The 27419-nt window shown below is 42.6% G+C and overlaps 1 protein-coding gene across 3 annotated transcripts in view; it reads left to right on the top strand.

Moving 5' to 3' along the window:
• The window catches only part of LOC310854236 (guanine nucleotide exchange factor DBS-like), an 84655-nt gene that overhangs the window by 21393 nt on the left and 35843 nt on the right, over positions 1 to 27419 (top strand). For 2 of the 3 annotated variants that reach the window (XM_083758800.1, XM_083758801.1), the window contains exons 2-4: positions 15842 to 15925; positions 18754 to 18868; positions 23763 to 23853. The exons of the other annotated variant lie outside the window; for it this stretch is intronic. In XM_083758800.1, the coding sequence (XP_083614926.1) occupies positions 15842 to 15925; positions 18754 to 18868; positions 23763 to 23853 (290 nt within the window). The remainder of the gene's footprint in view (positions 1 to 15841; positions 15926 to 18753; positions 18869 to 23762; positions 23854 to 27419) is intronic. 3 annotated transcript variants of the gene reach the window in all.

A 27419-nucleotide genomic window follows, 5' to 3' on the forward strand; every position in this document is an offset into this window, starting at 1 on the left:
ACAAGTGAGAACACAGCCCGGAGGGATTACTTTCTGTAAATGTCTCTTCTCTCTGTGCCTCTGTTATTTTTCTGCTGTAGCATAATAGCTGGTAACCGTGGCTGGAGGCAGTTAAAAAAAACATAAAGGGAAGAAAACAGGGGGAAAATAAACCTCGGGTTTATTCTTAGTGTCATGCTTTGGAGTCTTTCCTTCTTATGGTGTTTTAATGGAAGGAGGGAGAGTGGGAGGGAATAGAGAACTGTGTTCAGACCCACAATTCTGTGTCTGTCTGTCTGGTTCCACACTGACTAACATTTGTGTCCAACCATGAGGAGCTCAGGGACCAATTTATTGAATACAGCAGTGGTTTTCAACCCTTTTCATATCAAGGTCCATTATTTATTCAGTATTTGATGAGATTTACCAAAACTAAAGAATATTTTGTTTTTGTTGTATAAGATTTTGTCTACAATTCCATGCTGTATGGGTGTTGGTACCATTGGGAGAGATAACAGGCAGACTTTCTCTAATTGTGTAGACTGCTTGTAAATTAAGTAATGCAGATGTTTAATAATAATTTAACTCTTGAGAGCGATAAATGAAACGAAATGGATCCATTTGGGTTAATTTTACACTCAAGAGTTAAAGATCTACAAGGGTTCATTTGGTTACCAACTATCCGTCATTTAGCTGGGGACCACCTGGAACCTCAAGGACCACTGGTGGTCCCGGACTACTGGTTGATAACCACTGGAATACAGTATTCCTCAATTGATTTGAACAAACACACTTGTGCTTCAACCAGCTCCTTAAGCTTCTGTTTTGACTATGAGGACCATCTTTTGCCCAAGATTTGCATTTTGACTCTATGACGTGCCGGTTTCCGTGTGCACCAGGCACGTGCACACATAGACATCAAAGGGGGCTTCAGCCCCTGCCCTTTTACCCGTCTGTAAAACAACTGCCCTTAACAGACCACGAATGCAGCATTTACTGATGGTGAAAGAAATGCAAATGCCCTCCTCTCCTTTCCAGGAAGGTCTCCTGAACTTGAACGCAGCATTTTGCGTTGAAACTAATTTGTTTCTAAATCCATGTCGTACGCCTGCATCTCCAGTAGATAAACAGTGCTGGGTTGCGCCCCCGAAAATAGCTGATCTACAAGCTCACAACGCGTGGCAGTGCGACGCGTTGAGAGCTTGTAAATTTGCTATTTTAGCTATTTTTGTCCAAAAGTGCCCTCTTACGGGATCTTAGCCCCTGCATCTGTAACACTCTCTGCACGTCCCTGGCGTGCAGCATGCAACCACGAGTGCCAAAGGACAGAGACACAAGTACAGCTAGATAAACTCTGTCCCATTCCGAGACAGTCTGGCAGCTTCTTAATTCTCAATGCCTGCTTTTTTTCTTTGTTTTTTTTTCTTTTTTTCTTTAACCACATGAACCCTTGCGTCCCAATTCCAGAGTGAACATATGGCTTGTAGATCAGCTTTATTTTTTCGGGGGAAGAGGTAAAAAGGAACAGACCCCCTATGGGGATCCTTCCTGGCCAACTATAAGTTGGTTAAACTTTAATTTAACTACGATGTCAGTACCTGAAGGCCAGTCTGTGACATCAGTACTATGATGGTGCCACAGATATCACACTTTACCTATAGCTTAAATGTTTCAACAAATTGGCAACGCCGATAGAGACAGACTTTGAGAGAGTCCTGTAGCGTAGATACTAGTGCTACGATGGCTGTCGGAACGAATGCCCCTATGGCTGCTCAGGAATATAATTGGCAAGCTTGAAGTCGATTAGTTGAACAGTTCGATTCGAGCTGTACAATTGAGATACACCATTTAAAATGTTAAAATATACCCACAAGCGGCTTGGTCAAACATTGTTTGTCCTCGTGAGGACAAGTTCAATTCCGTCCATGTAGGCACACTGGTCATACTATAAGAGGTTGTGGTCATCCATATGTTCCCCAGGTTCCATGTTCCCCACTTCCCTTAGGGTTTAGGGTTAGCGTTATGTTTCTGGTTCAGGACTTCAGTGTTTTGTGTACCATATACAATTTGTATATGTAGTATTATGTACAGAACAAAGAATGTTTGCTTTTGCCATCATTGTTGAAGAAGAGTCAGAGCAATTATGTTTTAGTTTATTTTATGCCAGTGTTACATTTTTAGTTGGCTAAGACTATATAGTTTAAGTAGCCTAGGCAGGCCTAAAGTTCAATGGCGTGTTCAAAGACTGAGATTAAGTTGCTAAAATACTTTTAGTCTTACTAGAATTACTAAAATTACTAGGTTAGGTTTCTGGTTTAGGTTTAGGTTTAATGTATTTGGGGAACAAAGAACCTTTTTTTGCGGGGTGGGGAACATAGGTATGCTCCCGGGGGTGAGGTATGGTGGAATCAGAAGGCTTTATTTGCCATACATGTAAACATGTTAGGAATTTGTTTCGGTAGTACAGTTACAGAATGCAGTGCAGTTACACAGCTGCCATGGACGGCGCTATGGACGGCGCCTATGGTACTGTAAGGCTTAGACATTGGGGTTATAGTTTATGCGGCCGGGTTAAGGTTGGGGCTTTATATGGAATGAATGCAGTGATTGCAGTCCACATTCGTGGGTCATCAAAAGTACAGTGAGTGTTTTGTTTGTTTGTTATCCCACTGCAGACAGTGGCACAGTGTTGTGTTGTCGAGGATGATGCCACTTCAGTCGAGCCACGTTGCCTGCCATTGAGAGGGTCAGTAAAGAGAGACTCCCGTTGTCCCACAAATTACACATGAATCTCTGCGCCAAACCCAAGAATCTGGACTCCGCAATACATCTTGAAGAAACCGCTGGATTGTTCTTAGAGTTTGTTGTGATACTAATATCGATCTTCATTGAGGAAATGTTCTATTCATTCCTTGTGATGCAGGCCAGAGCACAGAATGATGATGATGATAACCTTGCTTGCTCATGGACACATGGCAGGCGGGTGGGGACTTGAACCATGGTACTGTACCTCTGGCATGAAGAATTTCACTGTATGACTCTGACACCCATAATGAATGCCGATGCTTACAGTCGCTTAACTACAATGATTGAGGGTTCCCCTTATTTCACTGATTCAATTTGTGTGCCGTGTGTGTGTGTGTGTGTGTGTGTGTGTGTGTGTGTGTGTGTGTGTGTGTGTGTGTGTGTGTGTGTGTGTGTGTGTGTGCGCGTGTGTGTGACCATGGTAGAAATAGGTTTTGTGGAATGTCCTCTGGGTGCAGCCTCACCTCATGATGTGTTCCTTGTCCTTCCTCATGCCAGTAAACCTCCATCGGTGGATGAGACACTGTAGGAAGTTGGAGACACACTTCTCTATTTCTACTCACATCATGACTTCCTTATTTAGCCCGACTTGTCGGATGAACAGGTGACACTGACACATGGATCTTTTTGAGGGGTGCTAGCCCCTCCTATATATCCAGCTTTGAGGGTGTGTGTAAACACAGACATTGAATGCCATTGATAATGCATGGCCAGTTTTGACTGTTTGTCCCAACACAAATGAAAATTGAATGCCATTGATAATGCATGGCCAGTTTTGACTGTTTGTGCACAGACACAAACATTACGTAAATTGTGATTGGCTGGAATGAGATGATGTATGATAAGAGCGCCCCTCACTTCACATGGGTGTGATTTTTGTTTTAAAGAGAGAAGAAACTCTAACACTAAAATATTACTATTTGTAGCATTTAATGGAGGCAGCAGGCTTGTATATACTTAGGGGGTTGCTGCTATATGCCCACCATGGGCTTTGGTCAGGGAGCTTGGACTCTAGGCAGCGGACTGACCTCATGCTTCCTTCTATGCATGAGGAGTCCAAGCTGCTTCTTTTCATGTTTTTTCTGAGGGTACCTATCCTAAAGGACACGGGGAGAACATGCAAACTCCACACAGAAAAGCCCTTTCACCAACCCCGTCTCTGTGCCCATTTTGGGAGCCATTGTTGTAAAGCAGTAGTTCAATACTGTAATTGAATATTCTTCTTGATCTGCTCTAATCCAAGCTGTGGTTTTTGGGGATGGGACACAACAGAAGGTCCACCGTGAGCACACACACACACACACACACACACACACACACACACACACACACACGTGTGTGCGTAATATAAATAACAGATAACTAAGACAAGGTTGTACACACAAATTCCACGGCGGTGTTTCCCGTGTGACCCAGTTCTGTGTGTGTGTGTGTGTGTGTGTGTGTTATCCTGCTGCAGTGACAGATGGGGTCCTGGTAAAACCCTGTCTATAATTCCAGATAATAGATAGAGCTTGGATTTCCTTTCATGCGTGCACACACTATCACACCGACACCCATGCACAGCTGTAGACTGGCTTTACAATCCTGGGTGCACATACACACACACACACACACACACACACACACACACACACACACACACGCACACAGCTGCTCAGTTACATGCCACTAGGCATTTCATACCAGCTCAGAAAGTTGTCTCCCAGTGCCTTTATGTATGTTTCTAACTTTCTATCTCTATCTTGTTCATGTTTTTATGGGTCCCCCTTGAAAATGAGACGCTGCATCTCAAGGGCTGTCCCTTCAATACAAATCTGAAATCTAAAATTTGTCACATACCAAAAAAACAGATGAGATGAATGTAAAAAAAATATTTTTTGTTTTTTTTAGGCCTCAAGATCAGCTAGAATGCTGGTGCGGTGCAGGGGTCGCAAGACATGGCCAAAGTATTTCCGGGGGTCCCCACAGCCAAAAACGTTGAGAACCCCTGACCTAGTTAATCAACATTAGTTAGACTTTAATATATTAGCGCACCTCACTTCACACGGGTGTGATTTATTTTTTACATAATAGGTAGTTAAACAACTAATTGCTAGAGCATGCTTCTCTCTCCATCTCTTTGGTAAACAGAAAATCAATTTTCCGGTCGGATACCAACTTTATCCAATTAGGGGAGAGAAGTCATGCAGGATACTGGATAATCAAGGGAGATTGGATGTGATGAAAGATAAATGATGAATGATTGAGTTCTCTCTTCTGATTGGATGAAACATTTTAATCTGCCCTGAGAATGTATCCTTATATTGTTTAACCCCTTTTGGTGTTTTAAAGCATTATGTTATACTTTAGCTATTTCTTTTTTATCCTGAAAATGTGGTGCAAATCTTTTAATATATTCTTTCAGTGCGAATGTTTTTAACTCAAATCTTTGCTTCTGGGAGGGTCCCTGGAACAACATATTTTCAGATGGGGGTCGGCGGCCAATTACATTTGTGGGGATCCTTGACATGAAAATGTCAACGACTGACATGGATTTAGAAGGCATTTGTAGAATCGTCCTCAGGTTTAAATGGGGGAATATAGAGTTTCATAAGGTACCCATACGGCTCGATTTGGTTACATTTGTCACACATCACATTGTTGTCTAAGCCAGTGGTTTTCAACCAGTGGTCCGGGGACCACCAGTGGTCCTTGTGGGGGATCCAGGTGGTCCCCAGCTAAATGATGGAGAGTTGGTAACTCTTGAGAGCGTAAATTGAAGTTATTGTTAAAGACCACACAGAATGTAGAATAGTTGTTATCTTGATCGTTTGACTGTTGTCTCTCTCTCCTAATGTGGTACCACATCAATAGAATTGTGGACAAAATCTTATCCATGAACGACAACAAAATATTCTACATTTTGGGTCTGAGAGGCTAAATGTCAAGTGGTGGTCCACGTGGCTCACAAGGCTAATAAATAATGGGCCTCGATATGAAAAGGGTTGAAAACCACTGGTCTAAGCATTATAGTTCCGACATTGCCTTCATCTCTGCTGACTGTGAGCTTACTTTGTGGCTGTTTTTGTGGGAGGTTTTCCTTCAAATAGATACTGTAGGACAGCAGAGGGAGGGGTCTCCACTCCACTCAGACCTGGAGACGTTTGCAATTATGCGGTCGACGGCGCACTATCCGGGGCAGCTACCGATGCGCCGCCTCGACGCGCTATCCGGGGCGGCGGTTGGTCAGGGGTAGAGTGGCTGGATAGTAACCGCAAGGTTCCCAGTTCGAAGTCGAACCCGGGCTCCCCCAGAGTTGATGTCGGAAGTGTCCTTGAGCAAGACTCTGAACCCCTAATTGCTCCTGATGTGCTGGTTGGTGCCTTGCATGGTTTCCGCGTATTCAGTGTATGAATGTGTGTGTGAATGGGTGAAATCTATGTAAAGCGCCTTGGATGAAGGCACTATATAAATGCTACCATTTACCATTTTTATCCGGGGCAGCTACTGATGCGCCGCCCCCTTCACAGTTGTCGACCTCAATGCCTCAAATGTCTCTGTGACCTGACTGGACCTGATGTGTGTCTGAAGCAGAAGAGAACAGAGAGGCAGGATCGGACCTCAGGGCGGTCATTAGTTACATTGTCTGCTAATGAAAAGGAGAGGTGCAACAAAGTGACCCGCAGGGGCAGGGGAGTGGCACCAAATTCTGGGCCCTCGGAAAATCAATCACTGTGGGTGTGGGCCTCCCCACACACATTTTTTTAAAGTGTGTTTTTATGTGTAATCCAGGCTTTTGAGGCCCCCCACACACCCAGGGGCCCTAGTAAGTGTGTCCCACTTTTCCCCCCAGCACTGCGCAGGGGTTCCCACAAAAAGGAGAGAGAGAGAGAGAGAGAGAGATAGGGGAATGGTTTAAACACTTAATCAAACCCTATTTTTTTTTAGGCTTTTGGAAATAAAATAGTGAAGCAGAAGTGATCAGTCAGTCACACTCAGTCACTTCTGATTTTGGAAAACTGTTGACAAAATACTAGCAAATCTTTTCAAATGGGGGTCCGCAGCCAACCCATGAACAGTGCTGTACTGTACAGTATGTGGGTCTGTCCCTGCACGAGTGTTCAGAGTTGTATGCTGTGTGTGAACATCAGAGGGGTCCCTGCTGCCACCTGTGCCTTTGATCTCTGAGCAGCCGGCTGCATGCTAATTGATTAATGAGAGGAAAACATGAAATGTTTTTGATAGAAAGGAGGGTGCACAGCAGTACTTCGTTTAGACAGTTTTTTGTTTAGACTAGTCATTGGTTAGACAAGTCATTAGTCCTACAACTACAACCTATCTCAACCCCTCACCCCAACTTCCCACGGGGCAGCACACCTAAACCTAACCTTAACCCATGTCTAACCAATGACTAGTCTAAACTAAGCATGCACCCCAGAAAGCCACCTAATGTGAACTAAACTATAGCCTACACTTCCTTGAACCGAATCCGCTGTAGTAGCCTTTTTATCAATTACATTTGTACTTGGGCTGTCGTGAAAGTTTAATATAGTTAGAGAAATTCAAAGTTTCAACACCAAAGTAGTAGTAGTGGTAGTGGTAGTAGTAGTAGTTGTTGTGAATTAGCAAACTGGACATTGAATGTGTTCTTTATCCTCGTGTTGTGCTTCTGTTTTCGCCGAAGTGCTTCTGTTGTTTAAGCGCACGTCTGTTGTGCTTCTGCAGCCATCTGCCTTGACCTTTGTGTGCGCTGACTGCACCTGCAGCTATCTGCCTTGACCTCTGTGTGCGCTGACTGCACCTGCAGCCATCTGCCTTGACCTCTGTGTGTGCTGACTGCGCCTGCAGCCATCTGCCTTGACCTCTGTGTGTGCTGACTGCACCTGCAGCCATCTGCCTTGACCTCTGTGTGTGCTGACTGCGCCTGCAGCCATCTGCCTTGACCTCTGTGTGTGCTGACTGCGCCTGCAGCCATCTGCCTTGACCTCTGTGTGCACTGACTGCGCCTGCAGCCATCTGCCTTGACCTCTGTGTGCACTGACTGCGCCTGCAGCCATCTGCCTTGACCTCTGTGTGCGCTGACTGCGCCTGCCTTGACCTCTGTGTGCGCTGCCTGCCTGCCTGCTCCTTCCCAGCCCCTCCCACCCCTCACTGCATGGGGAACATTTCGGGAGGAAAAACAGGGAAGCGGGTCAGTCAATGTTAGTGGCTAACTGTTTATGAACCAACAAACACACAGATCATGATGTAAGTAAAGTGAACATGTCCATTCGCAAATCAAGTTTGCACAAGTTAGCATCACATATTTATTTTTATTTACACGTTTATTTAACAGGGCCAATACAAAAAAACAATGTATCAAGTTATAAAAATATGAAACCGTTGCGTTGTACATGGGGTTTATAGCCAAGGCTAATTTACAACCCCTGGTTAGGCCTTTCTATACAATTTTGAACTACCTATTCTAAAAACAATAGTTTAAAAAAAAAATACATACAGATGCATCTAATCTAATAATAAACTATACTAATAATGGTGTACAACAAACTTACGATAAACTTCTTTGCCTTTTTGAAAAACGTTTTTGAATAGTTCAACTAGCCTACATTGACATGTTGTGAGCTTGTAGACTGGCCATTTTAACTATTAAAAATGTTTAGCAAAATGGTAAAAAATGGCAAAGAAGTTTAGGGATAATTGGTTTAGCGGTGACGAAAATGGAGCCCTATTATGTGAGCACAGTTGATTTGATTTCAACCATAGTTTGAGTCCTCTGTAGAACACATTACCACCATCTCCTGATTTGACACTGCGCTATTGTCCTATTGTTTTAAACTGCATGCCTGTTTTAATGCTGTTTTGTTTTGCTTTTGTTTTTATTATTTTTTCTGCTCTGTAAAGCACTTTGAGCTACATTTATGTATGAAAGGTGCTATATAAATAAAGTTTATTATTATTATTATTATTATTATTATAGCATTATGAGTAAGGTACACCCCCCCCCCCCCCACACACACACACACACACACACACACTACACTTGCATAATCACTGTGACCTTTTGGAGTGTGAGAGGCTGACAGATAACATCCAGGCGAGACAGAGAACTTAATGGCTATTAAAAAAAATCACACTTGTGTGAAGTGAGTGGCCCCTTTCATCACAATCACAATGACGACGTCTGATAGCACATTCCGTGCTCAAACAGACAGACAGACAGACATACATACATACATACACACAAAGCTGTGCTATTAGCCCTCCACTAAATCCCACCCCAAAAAGCGATTGTCCAATGCCAGTGCCAATAGTTTAACAACTGTTGCTATGCACTATGCAGGTCAAGCGTTTATCACCTACATAGCTGTCAATGATTTTTTGCATGGCTGTGTTGTTGAACATTTACATGGCTTAACGTCGGAAAAGTTACACGATTGACCCACCCAGGTGATGGCAATAATTCTAATGACCGTAGTCTTACCGTGCGACATGAAAACTCTTGTCAGGTGGTCGTTAAAAGTTGATTTCTTCCACTGTCATTTCATCGTATTTCTAGTGTATTGAAATAATGTCATTAATGTCACATTTTTCCAGTGCATGGCCTACTGCAGGCCTGGGTGACATTTTGATGCTCTTGCTACTGAAATGATCGATTATTTATATGGAGAAATCCCGTCATTTAACCTGCATCTCTATGGGGGAGAAGGACAGCTTTCCCTGTCTCCTCCGCTGCTAATGTGCCTTTTGGACGGGTTGGGGAGGGACTTAGCGAAGGCCTAATATTATTTGAACATATTTCATATTACATTACGGTGAGAGAGATGATGTGGCAAGAAACCACTCATCTTCAGACCCAGGCCAGAATTGTCATGCAGTTTCATGGTGCCTGAGTTCGTAGCTGAATATAATATATAATATACATAGCTCTACACACACACACTTACTTTAGGGTGAGGTCGCTTCTCGCCCTCAGGCGTCTTACTGGTGTATAGCTCTGAACACACTAGGATGCATGTAAGCTCAAAGCAGACAATGAATGGCTGAGCTTTTCTCAACTGTGATCTTAAAGGTTTTATGACATTCATTTTCATTTATTTTTATTTTTATTTTTTATTTTAGGTTTTATGACCTCAATTACACCCAAAAAAACCTGAACTTTGAACATTCAGTGGATTTTCTGTGGTCTGAAGTTTTCTTTGGGGTTTGGAAGCCTTTTGAGCTACAATGAAAACAGGCAACACAGTGAAAACAGTGACATCTGCTGGCAAATCCCATTGACAGGATTTGCAGGATCTTACATCACAATCTGCAAATCAGAGCACCTGTTTGAGCCAGAAAACCCCAGATCACAGAAAATCTACTGAATGTTAAAAGTTAATGTTTTTTGGGTGCAATTGAGATTAGAAAACCTACAAAAATAAGAACGATTCCAAAACCTTTTTTTTAATGTCACAATCCCTTTAACATTAACTGTCACATTATACAGTATACAATCATGCATACACTACACACGCACGCACACGCACGCACACACATGCGCGCTATGAAGAAGCCATACATGCCACTCACGAACACATGCGGATGTTTATGCACAAACACATTGGGAACTACAGCCAGGCCAACGCATTAAATATGTAGGAATGTGTGAAGGAAGCATGTCCTCCATTCCAACAAAGCCCCTTCAAACATCTTTTCTGTGCTTTAGTTTAACCTCTCCAAATCCAGGGTTTATTTTCCTTCACACGCACGCACGCACACACACATGCACACACGCGCGTGTACACACTTTATTACAGTTCAAACTCAGCACTCACTTCAGACAAAGCTAGGATTGGATGACCTCTTGTCTACTTCAGGAAGTGGGTTTCTTGCATTTTCTATTGAACTATTGACAATATGAGAAAGTTATCAAATCCAAATGTTATATTAACCCATTTAGACCTGAGGCCGCATCGTTGTCGCCTTATAGCGTTTAACCACTTTAACCATTATTTTAAACTTTAGCTGTTGAAAAATAGCAGATCTACAAGCTCGTAGATCTGCTATTTTTGAAAAATCGTCAAAACGTGGTGCAAATCTTTGAATAAATGATCTTTCCCCCGTTTTTTTTTGCTTCTGGGGGGGGGGGGGGGGGGGGGGGGGCTGGAACAACCCGTTTTCAAATGGGGGCGGCCAAATACATAATTTTAGGGGTCCTTGACGTGAATTAGTTTGAGAACCACTGATATAGACACGTAGATTTTTCTGAAATCAGTCATGATTTAGAAGACGTTTGTAGAATCTGATCTAAGTCTAAATGTTTTGAGAACATAATATGTTATGTTTCATAGAATGAACTGTGGGGGGTGTGTGTCATTTATCCTACTCCCTCAGCACCAGTTAAGTCTCTGAATGAATGAATGGTTGTGGTGTGGGGTGGGGGGGGGGGGGGTCTGCAGTATTTAGGGTATGGGTACAAGGAGGAGGGGGACATTCTTTTTGTGCCCCCCATAGTCGCTGTTTGTGGTTTGGAATCTGGGACTGGCCGCGTGCGCGCGCGCGTGTGTGTGTGTGTGCGTGTGTGTGTTGTGGTTGGCACAGAGCTCAGTTGCAGGCCAGCCGTTGTAGTGGGATTTTCTTTCATTTCATTGAGGTCACAACAGCAGTGTGTTTAAGAATGGAAGCCTCACAGCCTCAGCACCCATTGAAAGGCTGCTTGACGCCTGAATGTCTGATGTATGTACCATCCATCCGACTCCTTATATGAACATGGGCTCTTAAAGGAGAATTCCATGCTAGAAGGCTTTCTTACCTTTATTTGTAGTCGTTACGTCCCCACCAAAGAGGTCCAGGTGTTATTTTGTGCAAAAGTGCATTATTGGCTATTTCCCCTACCATAAGCCCCTGTCAGGTGAAAAGAAGCAGCTTGGACTCCTCATGCATAGAAGGAAGCATGAGGTCAGTCCGCTGCCCCCCCCAGTTTGGCAGAAGAAGTGTAGCATTCAGGATTACATTAGATAATTGACACTGGGTGAACAAATGGTTTGCAAAATCGTGGGCTAAAAAGTATAAGCAAAAAAGTTTAGTGCTGGATGCCCAACTCTGCCCCAGATATTTATTTGATTTTAAGGAGGCATAATAGTCACACGTCTCTGAGACAATTTGCAGCAGACCAGAGTCTAGCTTTTCAAAAAACCACGGCACGCCCTCACACGTTTCAAAGGGTGGCATTGGTGGCAGGAGTTGTACTAGGCTCACACGCACGGCTGATTAAACAACATTCAGGAATGAGAAATAGATTGAATGAGTATTAGTATTAGAGTACGTTTATGCTGTTGCTGTCAACATACCTTTAACTTATCTGCATAATTGTAAGGGCAGTAAATCTCATCCATATATTGTCCCATCTTGGGACCTCCCAAGATGCTGGAAAACTCACAGCCACATACCACAATAAAATAACGGTTGGGGGCAGAGCATTCACACATAGTGCCACCTGTCTCTGGAATGCGGTTAGAGACTTAAACCCCATCTTTTCCCCCTGCATTATGGTTCCCCCTAGTTCACTGAAATCACTATATTCACCTTGCTCTGCCCTGTGGTTTTAATCCCCTATGTTATAATAATGGACCTTCTGAGCGCATACTTACTGTATGTCAGCCATGTGTATTGACACATTGTATTATGCTTTACTGTATTTCTTCGCTGTTGTGTTACCGCGCTATTTTGTTTTTTTTATTGCTGTTTTTTGCTGTGTATTGTCGTGAAGTGCACAGAGACCCCTTGGGGTGATGTTGCACTATAAATAAAAATAAACTGAAACTGACCAGTAGACGTTGTGCGTTGTAATTATAGTGGAGGACAAGGTTACAACTTCAGTAGTTCAAGAGTATTGGGTTTTAGTTTCGGGGTCACTAGGACTGTAGCACACAACACACACCCCTACACACGGAAACTGCCCATAGATCCGAAGTCCCGTTAGTCCGAACATGCACTGCTCCCGTGCTTGCGGTTAGGTTTAGGTTTGCTCCCGTGCTTGCGGTTAGGTTTAGGTTAGGGTTAGAGATAGGGATAGTAATTTCGGAACAATGAACCTTCTGACTAATGACACACACCCTTGCATGCACTCACGCATACGCTTACGCACACACAGCCCACATGTCTGGATACGTTCCAAAACGTAAATCCCTGACACACTCTACGAACAGCTGGGTCTTCTACACACACACACACACACACACACACACACACACACACACACACACACACACACACACACACACCCTGCAGGCGTGCTCATACTCGCACTTCAGTCAGTGTGACGCAATACTGCATATCTTAGTTTTCTAAATCTATACACTGACTACAGCAATGAGGAACACACACCATTAACCGTGCAGTGTGAGACTGTATATAGCCTACGTCAGTGGTTCTCAAAGTGGGAGTCCGGGGACCCCCAGGTGGTCCTTGAGGGAGTTCCAGGGGGTCCCCAGCTAAATGATAGTTTAGCACTCTCAGAGTTAAATTAACATTGATTTTACAATATAAATTGGGGTCCTGGAGATAGAAATTCCATTAAATGGGGGTCCGTACTCCGTAGACTAATGCATGTCAAACTGGGGGTCCTTGAAATTAAACAGGTTGAGAATCACTGCTAGAGCTGTAAAACTCCTCTCTTATGGGGGTCCCTGGCATATCTCTTCAACTTGGGGGTCCACGGGGCTAATTAGTGTATATTCGGTGGTCCTTGACATGCAAACGTTTGAGAACCACTGGCCTACAGTACGTAACTTACCTGGGTTATTGGCATTGTGGTAAGTTTGTCCTCCTTTCCTGTAATTTCAGTCCTGTTTTCCACTCAACATTTCTCCTTCTCTCCTTCTGGTTTAGCCTGTAATGGAGCCCAGTTAAAACGTCCCTGTCATTGGAGCAATTACAGGTTGTTTTCAGATGTTTTGTAAAAGCTTGGGTCAGCCATACAATCAGTGTTGATTTTGTCGACTAAAACTAAGACGAAAAATGTTCATCGACTACCTTTTTTCACTGAGGAAAACTAAATGGAAACTAAATTAAAACTAAGCTATGATGACTAAAACTAAGACTAAATATACTGACAATTTGGTCAACAAATAAAAACTAGACTATAATGTTGGGAAGGGACTAGTGGACAAAAGATCCAGTATAAGTCATTTTAAAATCAGTTGCATGCTGAAAATAGCTGATCTACGAGCGCTGTGAGCTTGTAGATCGTCTAGTTTCAGCAGGTGTAAAATCAGCCATTACGACGGCATCAAGGCCCGCCAAAATACATACATTTTGTTCAACTAAATCAACTGTAGATTTAGTTGACTAAAATCGTATGATATTTAGTTGACTAAACTAGACTAACACTAAAACATTCCAGGTGACTAAACTGTGACTAAAACTAAAATCTAAATTGGCTGCCAAAAACAACACTGGAGCGCATCCTCATCCTACAGTATGCATCTATGTCTGAAACGGTCACTATCTCTAAAATACAGCGGTAGTAAAATATGTATTTGGAAATGTATTAGCATCTTGCCCGACACAAGATTATTTTAATTGGTCCGTGTCTGTCTTTTAGCAAAATTGTTGATTTCCAAATTTTTTAAGGGTCTAACTTTAACTTTTGGGATGAAAAGTTCAATTTTGGCAAAGCAAGTTTATTTGAATTGCACATTTCTCCAACAAGGCAACAGATTGTAAATGCTTTACACAAAACATTAAGTATTGAGACAATAAAGAAACATGGGCTGTTTGAATACAATTAAACAAACAAAACCAAAAAAGCTAAAGGTCATTTATAGCTTTGATGTGAAACAACTGATTTGAAACGGTCGTGTTTTCTGGGAAGTTGTTCCACATCCTGTGATGCATGAACCCTGACCGCTGCTCAAGGTCACGGTCGAGGTCAGAACGTAGAATTTATGTTAGGATTTTCATTCAACTTGGTAGGAATAATATTTATAATGTCTACTCGTGCTGTAGGTCGCCATTATTGTTTATGGTGCTAATTGTGTGTAGGTTGTTTACTCAGTCATTGATACAACATACAACATTCCTGCGCTTCATGTGTGTTCTGACCATGTGTCAGAAAGTACATACAGTTCCGAGCTTGTACAGTAGATCGGCTATTTTCACTATTTGATGTACTGTAGGGCGGCAGTGGCTCAGGGGTAGAGTTACCGGATTAGAACCCGGGCTCCCCCAGAGTTGGTGTCGAAGTGTCCTTGAGCAAGACTCTGAACCCCTAAACAAGACTCTGAACCCCTAAATTGCTCCAGATGTGCAGCTTGGTGCCTTGCATGGTTTCCTCTGGCATCTGTGTATGAATGAATGGGTGAATGTAATGCACAATCTCTGTAAAGCGCCTTGGATAAAGGCCAGGCGCTATATAAATGCACCATTTACCATTAATATATCGTAGTTTCTGTAACCTTGACTATTGTTCTGAGGCTGGAGTGAATGGAGTATCAATGCTTAACCAACAACGATACACCGTCTTCCGTTCTATCATACTTTACATGTTTTCGAGCTGATATTTCGGCATCTGTTGCTTGCAGACTTTAGTCCGACCACAGCCTTTCCAGTTCTCTGTCTTGTCTGTGCGTGCGTGCATGCACACATGAGTCCTATAGCATGAGGCCTATGTACAGTATGATGACTCATTGTGTTTATGGTGGTCCAGGTGACATATAATATATGAGGACTGATGAAACTTTAATCCCTTTAAATGTGTAGGATTCCTCAGACACCCACCTCGCCCCATCCTCTCCTCTGTCTGTTGCTATTCTGTGAAAGAGAACTGGTAATCTGGCTGGAACGTTCCTTAAAGTCATAAGTAATGTCATAGAGCCGCAGTATAGTCATAGTATGTCATAGTATAGCTGCACGCACACGCGTGCGGCACACACACACACACACACACACACACACACACACGCACGTGCACGCGCACACACACACACACACACACACACACACACACACACACACACACACACACACACACACAATGTCGGATTGCCCAGATTTGAGCATCTTTCTCTCTCTCTCTCTCTCTTTCTCTCTCCAGATGAAATCATGCAGAGGAGAAGCAGTCCACTGTTTGCAGCAGAAATCGGCTCCGAGCTTCAGAAACAGTTTGCCATTCTGCCAGGTGTGTTTAGCTTCAGATTCAGAAACGGTTCATATCGTAAATGACCAAGTAGCATTTTAAAAGTCTCTCTCTGGCCTAATATCCCCCAAATTTATACAGTAGAATGCAATCTAATTTCATACCATTTAACGATTGAACTCAATTTCATACACCTTCAAATTCATTTCAATTTTATGTCATTGAGCAATTGAATTCACGACGGAAATTGGTTAAATTACAGCACAGTGTCTTGTGCAGTACAGTACAGTAGGCTACTTGTCGCCAGTGCTTCAAAGCCAAAACCTCACCAAAGGGTCAGTTTGGGACAAAACCATCTGCAAATATGTTGTTCCAGGGACCTCCCCAGAGGCAAAGATATGAGTTAAAAACGTTCACTGCGCTCACAAGATTTTTCAAAAATAGCAGCTCTACAAGCTCATAGTGCGGCACCGAGTGCCGCGCTATGAGCTTGTAGATCTGCTATTTTTCAATAGCTATAGCTAACGTATAACATAATGCTTAAAACACCTAAAGGGGTTCCCGTCAGACACACACGTTCTAATTCTACACACACACACACACACATATAGCATTTATATTTATATATTTATATATTATATATATTTTATATATTTATATATATCCACCGATCACAGCAGAGCCCAGCGTCATACAAAAACGTGTCAGTTTCTTCCATCAGTGGCTCAGGTTGCTATTTAGAACACGCTGGTGATTAATTATTCACAAGGCGTTTACCAACCGGGCACGGTTGCATAGTAACCCAACTGTCTGTCTGTGTGTGAGTGTGATGTTCAGGTTTTGGGGCCCACTATGCTATGGTTTTGTTCTGAAATCTATCATCAGTGGGTCTGTGGGTATTTTTGTCCCCAAGAGTTCTCTGCTGTACACTGCCAGTAGGCTAATGCAGGGGTTCTCAACGTTTTTGGCTCTGGGGACCCCCGACAATGCTTTGGCCATGTCTCGCGACCCCCGTCCTGTCCCCCCCCCCCCCCCCCACCTCCACCACCAATACAAATTGACTGCTACAATAACCTTAATAATAGAGAAAATACATCATAAATGCATACTGAAACCAGATATAACCACTAAGGAAAGTTTATGCATGCACTATGTGTACTACTGTATGTACAGTTGCAAAAAATACAAATGTTTTTTTTCCTGTTTTTTTTTATTTATAATTTGGGTACCCCCCAAAACTATTTCGGGACCCCCCGAGGGGTCGCGACCCCCAGGTTGAGAACTCCTGGGCTAAAATGTATAGTCTCACGTAGCCAGGCAACTATTCCACAAATCTCCGACCTCCCGAGATCCGAGTAAGGAAGCTGGCATTTCCGTTGATGAAAAGATATATTTTAAAATATCTTTACATTTTATTTCTGCTATAAGCATAAAGCTTTGCCAAGCTATATATTTTTTTAGACGATTTCGATTTATATTAGGATGAATTTGCCCGACTGTAAAGATGAAACGAATCATGAATCATGATCAGAGCTTCTGTCACTCCAGACTGTATGACGGAAGCATTTGAAAATTGCGAGAGGTCTGGCCACGCGATACTCGCTATAATGTAGAACGCCATTTTTGTGTGTGTTTGTATGTATTTCAATTTCTTTCTTTGTTTTTGTAATAATAATAATGGAAGTCAAGGGATTGACCAAATTTGGCCAAAGAGATAATGTCATTCATGACATCATTAACTAGACTCTTTCACAGCCAAGCATGTGGCCCCCGGGTAGTGTTGATTTCGTCGACTAAAACTAAGACGAAAAATGTTCGTCGACTTACCTTTTTCCACTGACGGAAACTAAATGAAAACTAAGCTATGATGACTAAAACTAAGACTAAATATACTGACAATTTCGTCAACAAATAAAAACTACACTAAAATGTTAGGAAGGGACTAGTGGACAAGAGATCCAGTGTAAGTTATTTTCCACTTGGTTGCAATGCTGAAAACCAGTCATTACGACGGCATCAAGGCCCACCAAAATACATTTTAATCAACTGAATCAACTGTAGATTAACTGTAGATGTAAAATCTTATGACATTTAGTCGACTAAAACTAGACTAACACTAAAACATTCCAGGTGACTAAAATGTGACTAAACTAAATGAAAACTATTCAAGACTATATTATGACTAAAACTAAAATCTAAATTTGCTGCCAAAAACAACACTGGTGCAAAGCACAAGTTGGCATCTCGACAGAGTGCATTTCTTGTTTGAGTTTGGCCCCAACATGAGTCACTGATCCAGAGCGAAACTTAATTTACTCTCTTTAATACCCATGCAGAATTTCTTTAAAAGAAGTCTGAAATGTAATTGGATTCCATTTTACTTATTTGGTTATCAGTCTAGTGATATATCAGTGTGAATAATTATTTTTTATGTGCCATTTTCAATTTAGCCATTAGCCAATTTAGCCTTTATATCCTTAGCCTTTTTGACTGCTCTGTAAATCATATTACCATAGACGACTGTCGAGCCGATTCTACTCTGGAGACACAGAGTGCCACGCTACGAGCTTGTAGATCTGCTATTTTTAGAAGAATCGTGAAAATGTACGCAAATCTTTGAATATATATATACTGTTTCACAGCGAACGTTTATTACTCAAATCTTTGCTTCTGCGGCGGTCCCTGGAACAACATATTTTCAGATGGGGGGTCGGCTGCCAATTAATTTTTTTGGGGGTCCTTGACATGAAATAGTTTTAGACACCACCACTGGTCTTTAAAGGAAACCGCCAGGATTTAGAAGACATTTGTAGAGTCCGTTCTCAGGTTAACCCTTCCGTGACCGTGGGTTGTTCCCTGTGCGTTGGCAGGTGGCCGCGGGGAGAACGGACGGCCCATCATCGTCTTCCCAGAATTCCCTGCGTTCAACGAGCTGGACCAGGACGAGCTTCAGAGTGTTCTCAGCTACCTGACCAGCATCCCCAGGTTGGACGCACGCACGGTCGCACGCACCCACGCACGCACCCACGGACATTTCATTTGCACATTTTTCTGGCATGCATGAATTGCACGCCCTGAAATAGTTCTGCTTTCATGGTGCTCTCTCTCGCTCTCTTGCTGAATTTCATATTGCTAACACTTGGTTAATCAGCATTTCTTCATCACACACACACACACACGCACACGCACGGATAGGAACCGCAAGGTTGCCAGACAGTTCGAACCTTTCTAGTTGTCAAGAGAGAGAGAGAGGACACATACACAATGCAAACACAAATCTTTTAATGTAATCTACCACCGTCTGCGGCCAGTAGATGTCAGCATAATGCTACCAGTCAGACTGGTCTGCCTCATAGTTAGCAGGTACAACACAGTGGCCCCTTTTCCACCAGTTGGGAACTGCTTTAGTTCTCCAAAATGGGAAAGTCGTTCATTATGAACTGAGCGTGCAAAACCATACCTATATTAAATAGGTATGGTTTTTATGGTCAATATAAGTAAATTATGATGACCCTTCCACAGGAGTAGCCTTTTCATATTTTGTAATTTTCACCTACAGTAGGGTCTACAATAACAATGATAGGTGAATAGGTAAAAATGTAATTAATAGTTATCGCCATGAAACCTCCCCAGTTAATTACTTACACAAAGACGAGAGAGAGAGAGAGAGAGAGAGAGGGAGAGAGGGAGAGAGGGAGAGAGGGAGAGAGGGAGAGAGGGAGAGAGGGAGAGGGGGAAGGAGGGGGGGAGGGAGAGAAAAGGGACTGCAGAGAAATGGATTTAACAGAAAGACAATGCCTCCGTCTGTTCTCTTTCCACAGTGTCATCATTTTATTTCTCCCAGTCATCAGAATGTTGACGTAGCAGATCTATCTGGCATCATTCTATATCTACATGTCTTAACTGTATATGTTATCATTCATGCCTCCACTTAGGGCTGGGCATTTAACCCAACATACAGTATATTTACATTACATTTATGTAACCTTATACTGATGTAAGTTAATTGATTAATTGCTCATATATATTTCTTCTTATATCAAAGAAATTGGAATACTATAATCATTGTGCATTATTTAATGTATTATATATCTGTTATATCACCTCCACGGTTTCATCTCTCATTATTTAATGTATTATTTATCTGTTATATCACCTCCACGTTTTCATCTCTCATCTCGCTTATTATCGGAGTCCATTTACAATTTTACAATTTGACTAGGAATTTTAGGCATTTAGCAGACGCTCTTCATCCAGAGCGACTTACAGTAAGCAAGAACAAAAACATGGTAATACATCATATACATCAAAATAGTCATTCATCATTAATCATACGTGAGCTAAGAACCTAACAGTGGAATATCTGTATAATCAAACTATGCGTATGCTATACTATACTATAGAGTGTATCTATAGTATAGTACAGGGGTCCTGAACTAGAAATGATGAAGGTCCACAAATATCTTTTTGAATAAGACCGAGGTCCGGTCCCATGCACGGCGTCCATCGGAGAGCGGGGCTCTATGCCCGTTTAGTATGGTCAAGCCAAGCTTATACAAATCAGATCCCCTTCCACCCAACCAATAATGGGGTGCAGAGTGCAGGCCCGGAGTGGAACTCCAAATCAGGCCGGGAGTTATACGCCCTGGCAGGCCACACTGTGCGCGCGTAGCGCGTGCCAGAATTTTGGGGGCCCTTGGGGGACATTTTGGGGGCCTTTGCAGCAATTTCACATGAGAAATGTATACCATCTGATGTTATTTAAATTATTAACTTAAAAAAAAAAAAAAAAAAAAAAGAATATATATATATATATATTTTTTTGGGTGGTCCGCAAAGAGGTGGTCCGCGGTCCGGTCGAGTTGAGTACCCCTGGTATAGTATATAGATTACATAACTTGAGCCTTTGCATACGCCTGTAAGGTCGTCGAGGCTAGGGCAAGTGCTACGGTCTAAGATGGAGTCTGAAGAGGTGCGTTTTCAGACGACGGCGGAAGATTGGAGTGAGTTTGCAGTTGCGATTGCAAGTGCAGAAGAGACCCCTTCTGGCCCTCCTATTTTTATTACTAATAATAATAATTATATTAATAATAATTATTATTTCTCCCTCTCTAGACTACACCTCCTTTCTCTCTCACATCCTTTCACCTTTTCTTGCCTTTACTGCTGACACCCCCCCCCACACACACACACACACACACACACACACACACACACACAGAGAGACACACACACACACACACACACACACACACAAAAAGGAGCGAGGGAGAGAAGGGGGGTGGTATGGTGCTGGGTGTTTGTGGAGGGGAGGGGGGGTGTGTTCTTATGTCCCGCCCCCCCCCCAGCTCCACACCAGCCATTCACACCCCGTGCAGCCATTGAGCAACACTCTAAGCAGCGATTGGCTGGCAGGGAGAGCGGTGAACGGTGGGCTTAATTTTAATTGGCTGAGGACTGGAAGCGGGCAGAGCAGGAGGAGGGGGAGAGAGAGAGAGATGCTGTAGAAGGATGCAAAAAGGCTCCATCTCTCCATCTAGGTGCAACGATCACATCTTATATCACTGTGAGGGAATGAAGGAACCATGACCGCGTTGGAATAAGGAAGAATTGGGGGGAGAAATGTAACGATTTCCGGACATTGACAATGGAATATTAATGGCATTTTCCTGGATTATTGAAGACTTGGGGTTGGGGTGGTGGTGGGGGGGGGATGTCATTTGGGATTTCAGCCAGCTAGGCTGCCGTTTTAGGAATATTATTCCAGCCGCAGGAATGAATTGGTGATTAGCTGCCGCGGCCTTCACTTGGTAGGACCCTGCATCTTGTGTGTGGTGTTTGTGTGTGTGTGTGTGTGCGTGTGTGAGTGTACGTTTTGACTATTGGCTAATATTGTTATCCAGATGGACCACCTCAGCAGTATTTGTATGTTGGTGGGTGTGTGTTTGTGTGTGTGTGTGTGTGTGTGTGCGTGTGTGTGTGTGTGCGTGCGTTGCCAATCTGGCACCTCTTGGTGGATAGCAGACCAGTCAAGGCGTGTTGTGCATGTGTGTGTGTTAGCATGCACTGGCTTGCTGATAATAATTAGACTCAATTTGATTGTGAGGGGAAAACATTCTACACACACACACATGCACATATAAAGGTTAATGAGCGTAATATGGATGGCAGTGCCTGTGGAATGGATGGCCATATAATTGTTGAAGGGTATCATACTCTCTCTCCCCCTTTCTCTCTCTCTCACACACACACACACACACACACACACACACACACACACACCGTTGCCATGGTAGTCAGAGGGCTTGCTCATAATCATAACAGACAAACTGTTAAGCAATCTTGGTGACTGTTGACCACCTTGAAGCGTCCGTAATCTGGGGCGAACCTTTGTGATCTGTTTCAGAGATTTGCTGTAGAGGGAATAAAGGAGTAGGAACCAGTAAAGAGCCCTGGGGGACCCCGGTCAACTAAGTCTAGACTTGAGTCTAGGCATGGCCATTTAGACCTGAAGCCGATTCTACAAATTCTTCTAAATCCTGACAGTTTTCTGAAAAAACCCTTTTCTATGTCAGTGGTTCTCAAACATTTTCATGTCAAGGACCCCCAAAAATATATGTATTTGGCCGCCGACCCCCATCTGAAAATATGTTGTTCCAGGGACCCCCCAGAAGCAAAGATTTGAGTTCAAAACGTTCACTCTGAAAGAATATATATTCAAAGATTTGCACCAGATTTTCACGATTTTTCAAAAATAGCAGACCTACAAGCTTGTAGCGTGGCACCGAGTGCCGCGCTACGAGCTTGTAGATCTGCTATTTTTCAACAGCTAAAGTATAACATAATGCTTACAACACCAAAAGGGGTTAAATGGTTATGCTCAGTTGTATGCTTGTGGGTTCAATGTTTAATTTTACGTTTTTCCTTAAACTCAAACCACACTAAAGGGTCGGCTTTTTTAAATTTATTTATGTCTAAATGGGTTAAGCAGACAACTCTAAAGGCATATACTGTAAACATTCTCCCAAGGTTAACAGTGCTATCTTATTGTTTACATACCAGAAGGAGCCCAACGGATGAAAAACATGACCAACGCTGTCTGTGAACAGCAAGCACTTTAACCATACACACCACTGGCTTTCAACCCTTTTCATATCAAGGCCTATTATTCATTTGGCATTTGAGCCACGGACCACCATTTGATGACATTTAGCCTCTCAGACCCATTAGAATGACACTCAGACTTAGAATATTTTGTTGTCGTCGGATAAGATTTTGTCTACAATACTGTAACTTGCTGTTGGAAAAATGTTGATCAAAAATAACAATTCTTCTACATTCTCTAATTTTATAGACTTCTCGTAAATTAAGAAATGCATATGTTTGACAATAATTTAACTTTTGAGAGCATAACATGAAGAGTAAGAGTAAGAGTAAAAGATCTATAAGGGTCCATTTGGTTACCAAATACCAACTCTCCATCAGTTAGCTGGGGACCACCTGGAACCGCCTCAAGGACCACTAGTGGTCCCCGGACCACTGATATACCAGGGAGTTGATTGCATTGACACCTGGACAACATGGGAATACAATAAGCTACCGCATAGGATGGAAAACCAGCAGTAGCAGGAAGTACCACTGTTCTAACCATTGTAATGACTTTAGACATACAGTAGCACGCACACATGCACGCACATGCAGTCATGCACGCGCACACACATTTGCTACGATGATCAAAATTCTGATGGATTCACGACGATCAACGGATAACACACACTGTAACCCCCCCCCCCCCCCCCCCCCACACACACACACACACACACAGTCACACACACACAGGTGGCTTCCGTGGTGATCACTCTGTTCTTCCTCTCTGCAGCGTTGCGTCGTCAGGAGTGGGTTTCATCTTGGTTGTTGACAGACGTCTGGACCGATGGGCTGCTGTGAAAACTACCCTGCTCCGCATCGCCGTAAGTATAGTACCCTTGCCGTGCGTATGTGTGTTTGTGTGTGTGTGTGTGTGTGTGTGTGTGTGTGTGTGTGTGTGTGTGCAGCTCAGAAGGAGAGTCGAGCGACGAATGGTGTTTACTGTTTATATAGCCAGTTGTTTAGACAGATGCAGTTGGTTCATTGTTTACTTGGTATCAGTGTCTTTGAGGCACTACATTGTTCTCTGTTTGCTTTGTTGTTTATTGGCTGTATAGAGTTCATGCTTACTCTGCTCTGCTGCGTTCTCACACTCTAAGTCACTAGTGTTAAATTATACATAGATGGAGGTGTGTGTGTGTGTGTGTGTGTGTGTGTGTGTGTGTGTGTGTGTGTGTGTGTGTGTGTGTGTGTGTGTGTGTGTGTGTGTGTGTGTGTGTGTGTGTGTGTGTGTGTGTGTGTGTGTGTGTGTGTGTGTGTGTGTGTGTGTGTGTGTGTGTGTGTGTGTGTGCGTAATTTCAGTTTTTCATATGCTATAAAAACATTTGAATGGATCACTTTTTCACATTCAGGGGTTGCATTTGTAGTGAGACTCTAAAATAAATAGTATGTTTGAGTGGGCAGTGGAGATGTGCATGCGTGACTTGTGTGTGTGTGTGGTCTTTTCCCATCAACCCAGTGTGTTTGTGTGTGCAGTGCGTGGGCCGTTAGCCTAGTAGCCTAGTTATTGAGCAACGCCACTGCTTCAGCTCAGATGACGAATGGATTGTTTGCAACTCAGGGAAAGAGCTGAATGGATTGCCAGGGAAGGAAGGAATGAGATGAAGGGATCAAACTCAGAGAGAGAGATTCAGTATTTTATTGTGTAACCTGTGTATGTACAGCACAGTAAAACCCTCAGTGCTGATTGTACAAAGAGGCTAGCGTAAAAATGGACCCAAATAGACCTTTACCAGTGTTTATTTCGTCGACGAATACTATGACAAAAAAATAGTTTGTCGACTACCTTTTTCACTGACTGAAACTAAATGGAAACTATTTAGTGGGATTATAGTGGAGAAGAGATCCAGTATAATTAATTTCATACACTTGGTTGCATGCTGAAAATAGCCGATCTACAAGATCGTAAATTGGCTATTTACAATAAAACCATCAAGCTCACAATGCATCACAGTGCGACACGCACAATGTGAGCATGTAGATCGGCTATTTTTGGCGCCCCCGATGCGATGCACTTCAGAGTATTTTCAAGCATGAATAGCTGTATTTGCTCATGCGAGCATTCCTATTGGAGATAGTTATAGCTGCAGAATTTTAATATCCGGGTTCCAGGTGTCTGGGGAGAACATGTCAAATCAAGTCATTAGCAGACTATTAGGTGGGCAATCTCACTAACAATTAAAACAGCCTTTCAGTGCTGCTGTTAACCCTGTATTCCCAATAGCTTTCTAATTATGTGAAATCTTTTTTTGACCGGCGAAACAGACTGCATCTATCATTACCAGCCAAAACTTGTTGGCACAGACTTCCCATTATTATTAATTCAGCGTCTCATTATTGCATGGGTCCTTCTGGGACCCTCCCTGACTTACTCCATCTACTACTGTCAGACAGACTGTGCACATTCCATACCTGCCAACAAACACTCCAGATTCCTGCGGAAGTCGGCACATTTTTAAGCCATCCGCGATTGGTCATTTATCCTGTCAAATCTCCTGACTCCATGCACAACAATCAGTGGTGGAAAGTAACTAAGTACTTTTACTTAATTATTGTACTTTTTTGTACAATACAGTACAATTTTGACTTGAGGATTTCCAATTTCCAGTACTTTTACTTCTACTATTTGAAAACTTTAGTAAGTAGTTACTTTGGAGATTACTTTGGAAAACACCACTTCAACCCTATACATTTCGGCCATTTGAAAATGGTCCGTCGCCCATAGACATAAAAAATAAGCCATGCAGGATATAGTCATCCTTTATGGGCCTTGGTGGAACAGCCACCTGCTCAGAGACATGCTAACCAGGTCTGAGACGTGGTGGGCCTTTATGTCAGGCTCTGCTGGCTGGATCCTCTCCTCCTCCTCCTTGTTGTGCATCATTTAACCTTTTAATACATTTAGACCTGAGGACGATTCTACAAATGCCTTCTAAATCCTGACAGTTTTCTGAAAATTCCATGTTTCTATGTCAGTGGTGCTCAAACATTTCCATGGTCAAGGACCCCCAAAAATATGTAATTGCCGCCAACAACTGAAAATAATGTTGTTCCAGGGACCAGAAGCAAAGATTTGAGCTAAAAAAAGCTCTGAAAGAATGTATATATTCAAAAAGCCACATTTTTTAAAAATAGCAGATCTACAAGCTCATAGCACGGCACTCAGTGCCGCGCTATGAGCTTGTAGATCTGCTATTTTTCAATAGCTAAAGTATAACATGATGCTTTAAAACACCAAATGGGGTTCCTCTCGTCCAGAATGGGTTAATACATGCAGATGTATGCTAATCTATGCTAATTGGACAGGGATAAACATCAGGCGTAGGGGGGTTTCTATGGGATTCCCAGGAAATTTGTCCTGACCGTGACAGTAGCTCATATTGGAGACGCTCTGCTCCAAATGATTGGCTACATCACTTTAACATGCACTATACGCACACACGCAGAGAGAGGCATGTGAAATACTTAATTGCACAATCATTTAATGTGTTGAATACAATTTTAGTTATAAAATAAATAATCAATGTAATTATGTACTCATGTAACATATCATGCAATTGTACACACAAACAAATATCTTTAACCAAGTGATGGTGTGGAAAGTTCCTGTAATGTGTACTACCAAAATATTAATAGGCCTATACTTGCAGAGCTTGACATTAACTTTTTAATGTGCCTCAAATGGGATGGGAAGTACATTTCCCATTCACTTGTCACAAAACTCACTTGTCCGGAGCACAAGCACAAACATACATTATTACATTTAAATCAACTAACTGTAAATTAGAATTTAGAATATTAAGTTAGAATATTAGATGAATATTCTCACTTTATACAAGTTAATAGCCCCAATTGTCTGTGATCTTTACATACATTTCAGGTATACAGTCCATCCATAATAATGTCTGACAATATTGTTGGCTCAGAAAACATGAAATCAAGAGAAGACAAGTAAAAATGTAATGCACTTGTCCGGCAAGATGTAGTTGTCCCGGACTACAGGACAAGCCTTAATGTCAAGCCCTGCTACTTTTCATCATTCCATATTATTGAATGAATTGTTAGATTTTAGAGTTTCATCCAGGATATATTTGTTTTGGTATAATATTATAGATCACTTTTTGCGATGAGCGTTTATCTTCATTTTGTGGAGACCCTGGGTAAACTGGACGCGGAAGTGATGGCGCCTGTGTTTGTGGTCGTCCGTCTGCCGCTGTCTGTTCTGGTTGTGTTTGTGCTTGTTTTATCAGTTGTCACAGAAAATGTCAACTCTCTACTGGCTTATGATCGCCAAGCCCTGCTGGATATTCGCCTTGCCAGCGAAAATTTGACTCAGTTTCCGAGACAGAAAACGTTTCCTCTGCCACCGCTGCTCGCGGGTATACCTGCT

Source organism: Protomyctophum parallelum, assembly GCF_964188405.1.
Source record: "Protomyctophum parallelum genome assembly, chromosome: 23".
NCBI lineage: Eukaryota > Metazoa > Chordata > Actinopteri > Myctophiformes > Myctophidae > Protomyctophum > Protomyctophum parallelum.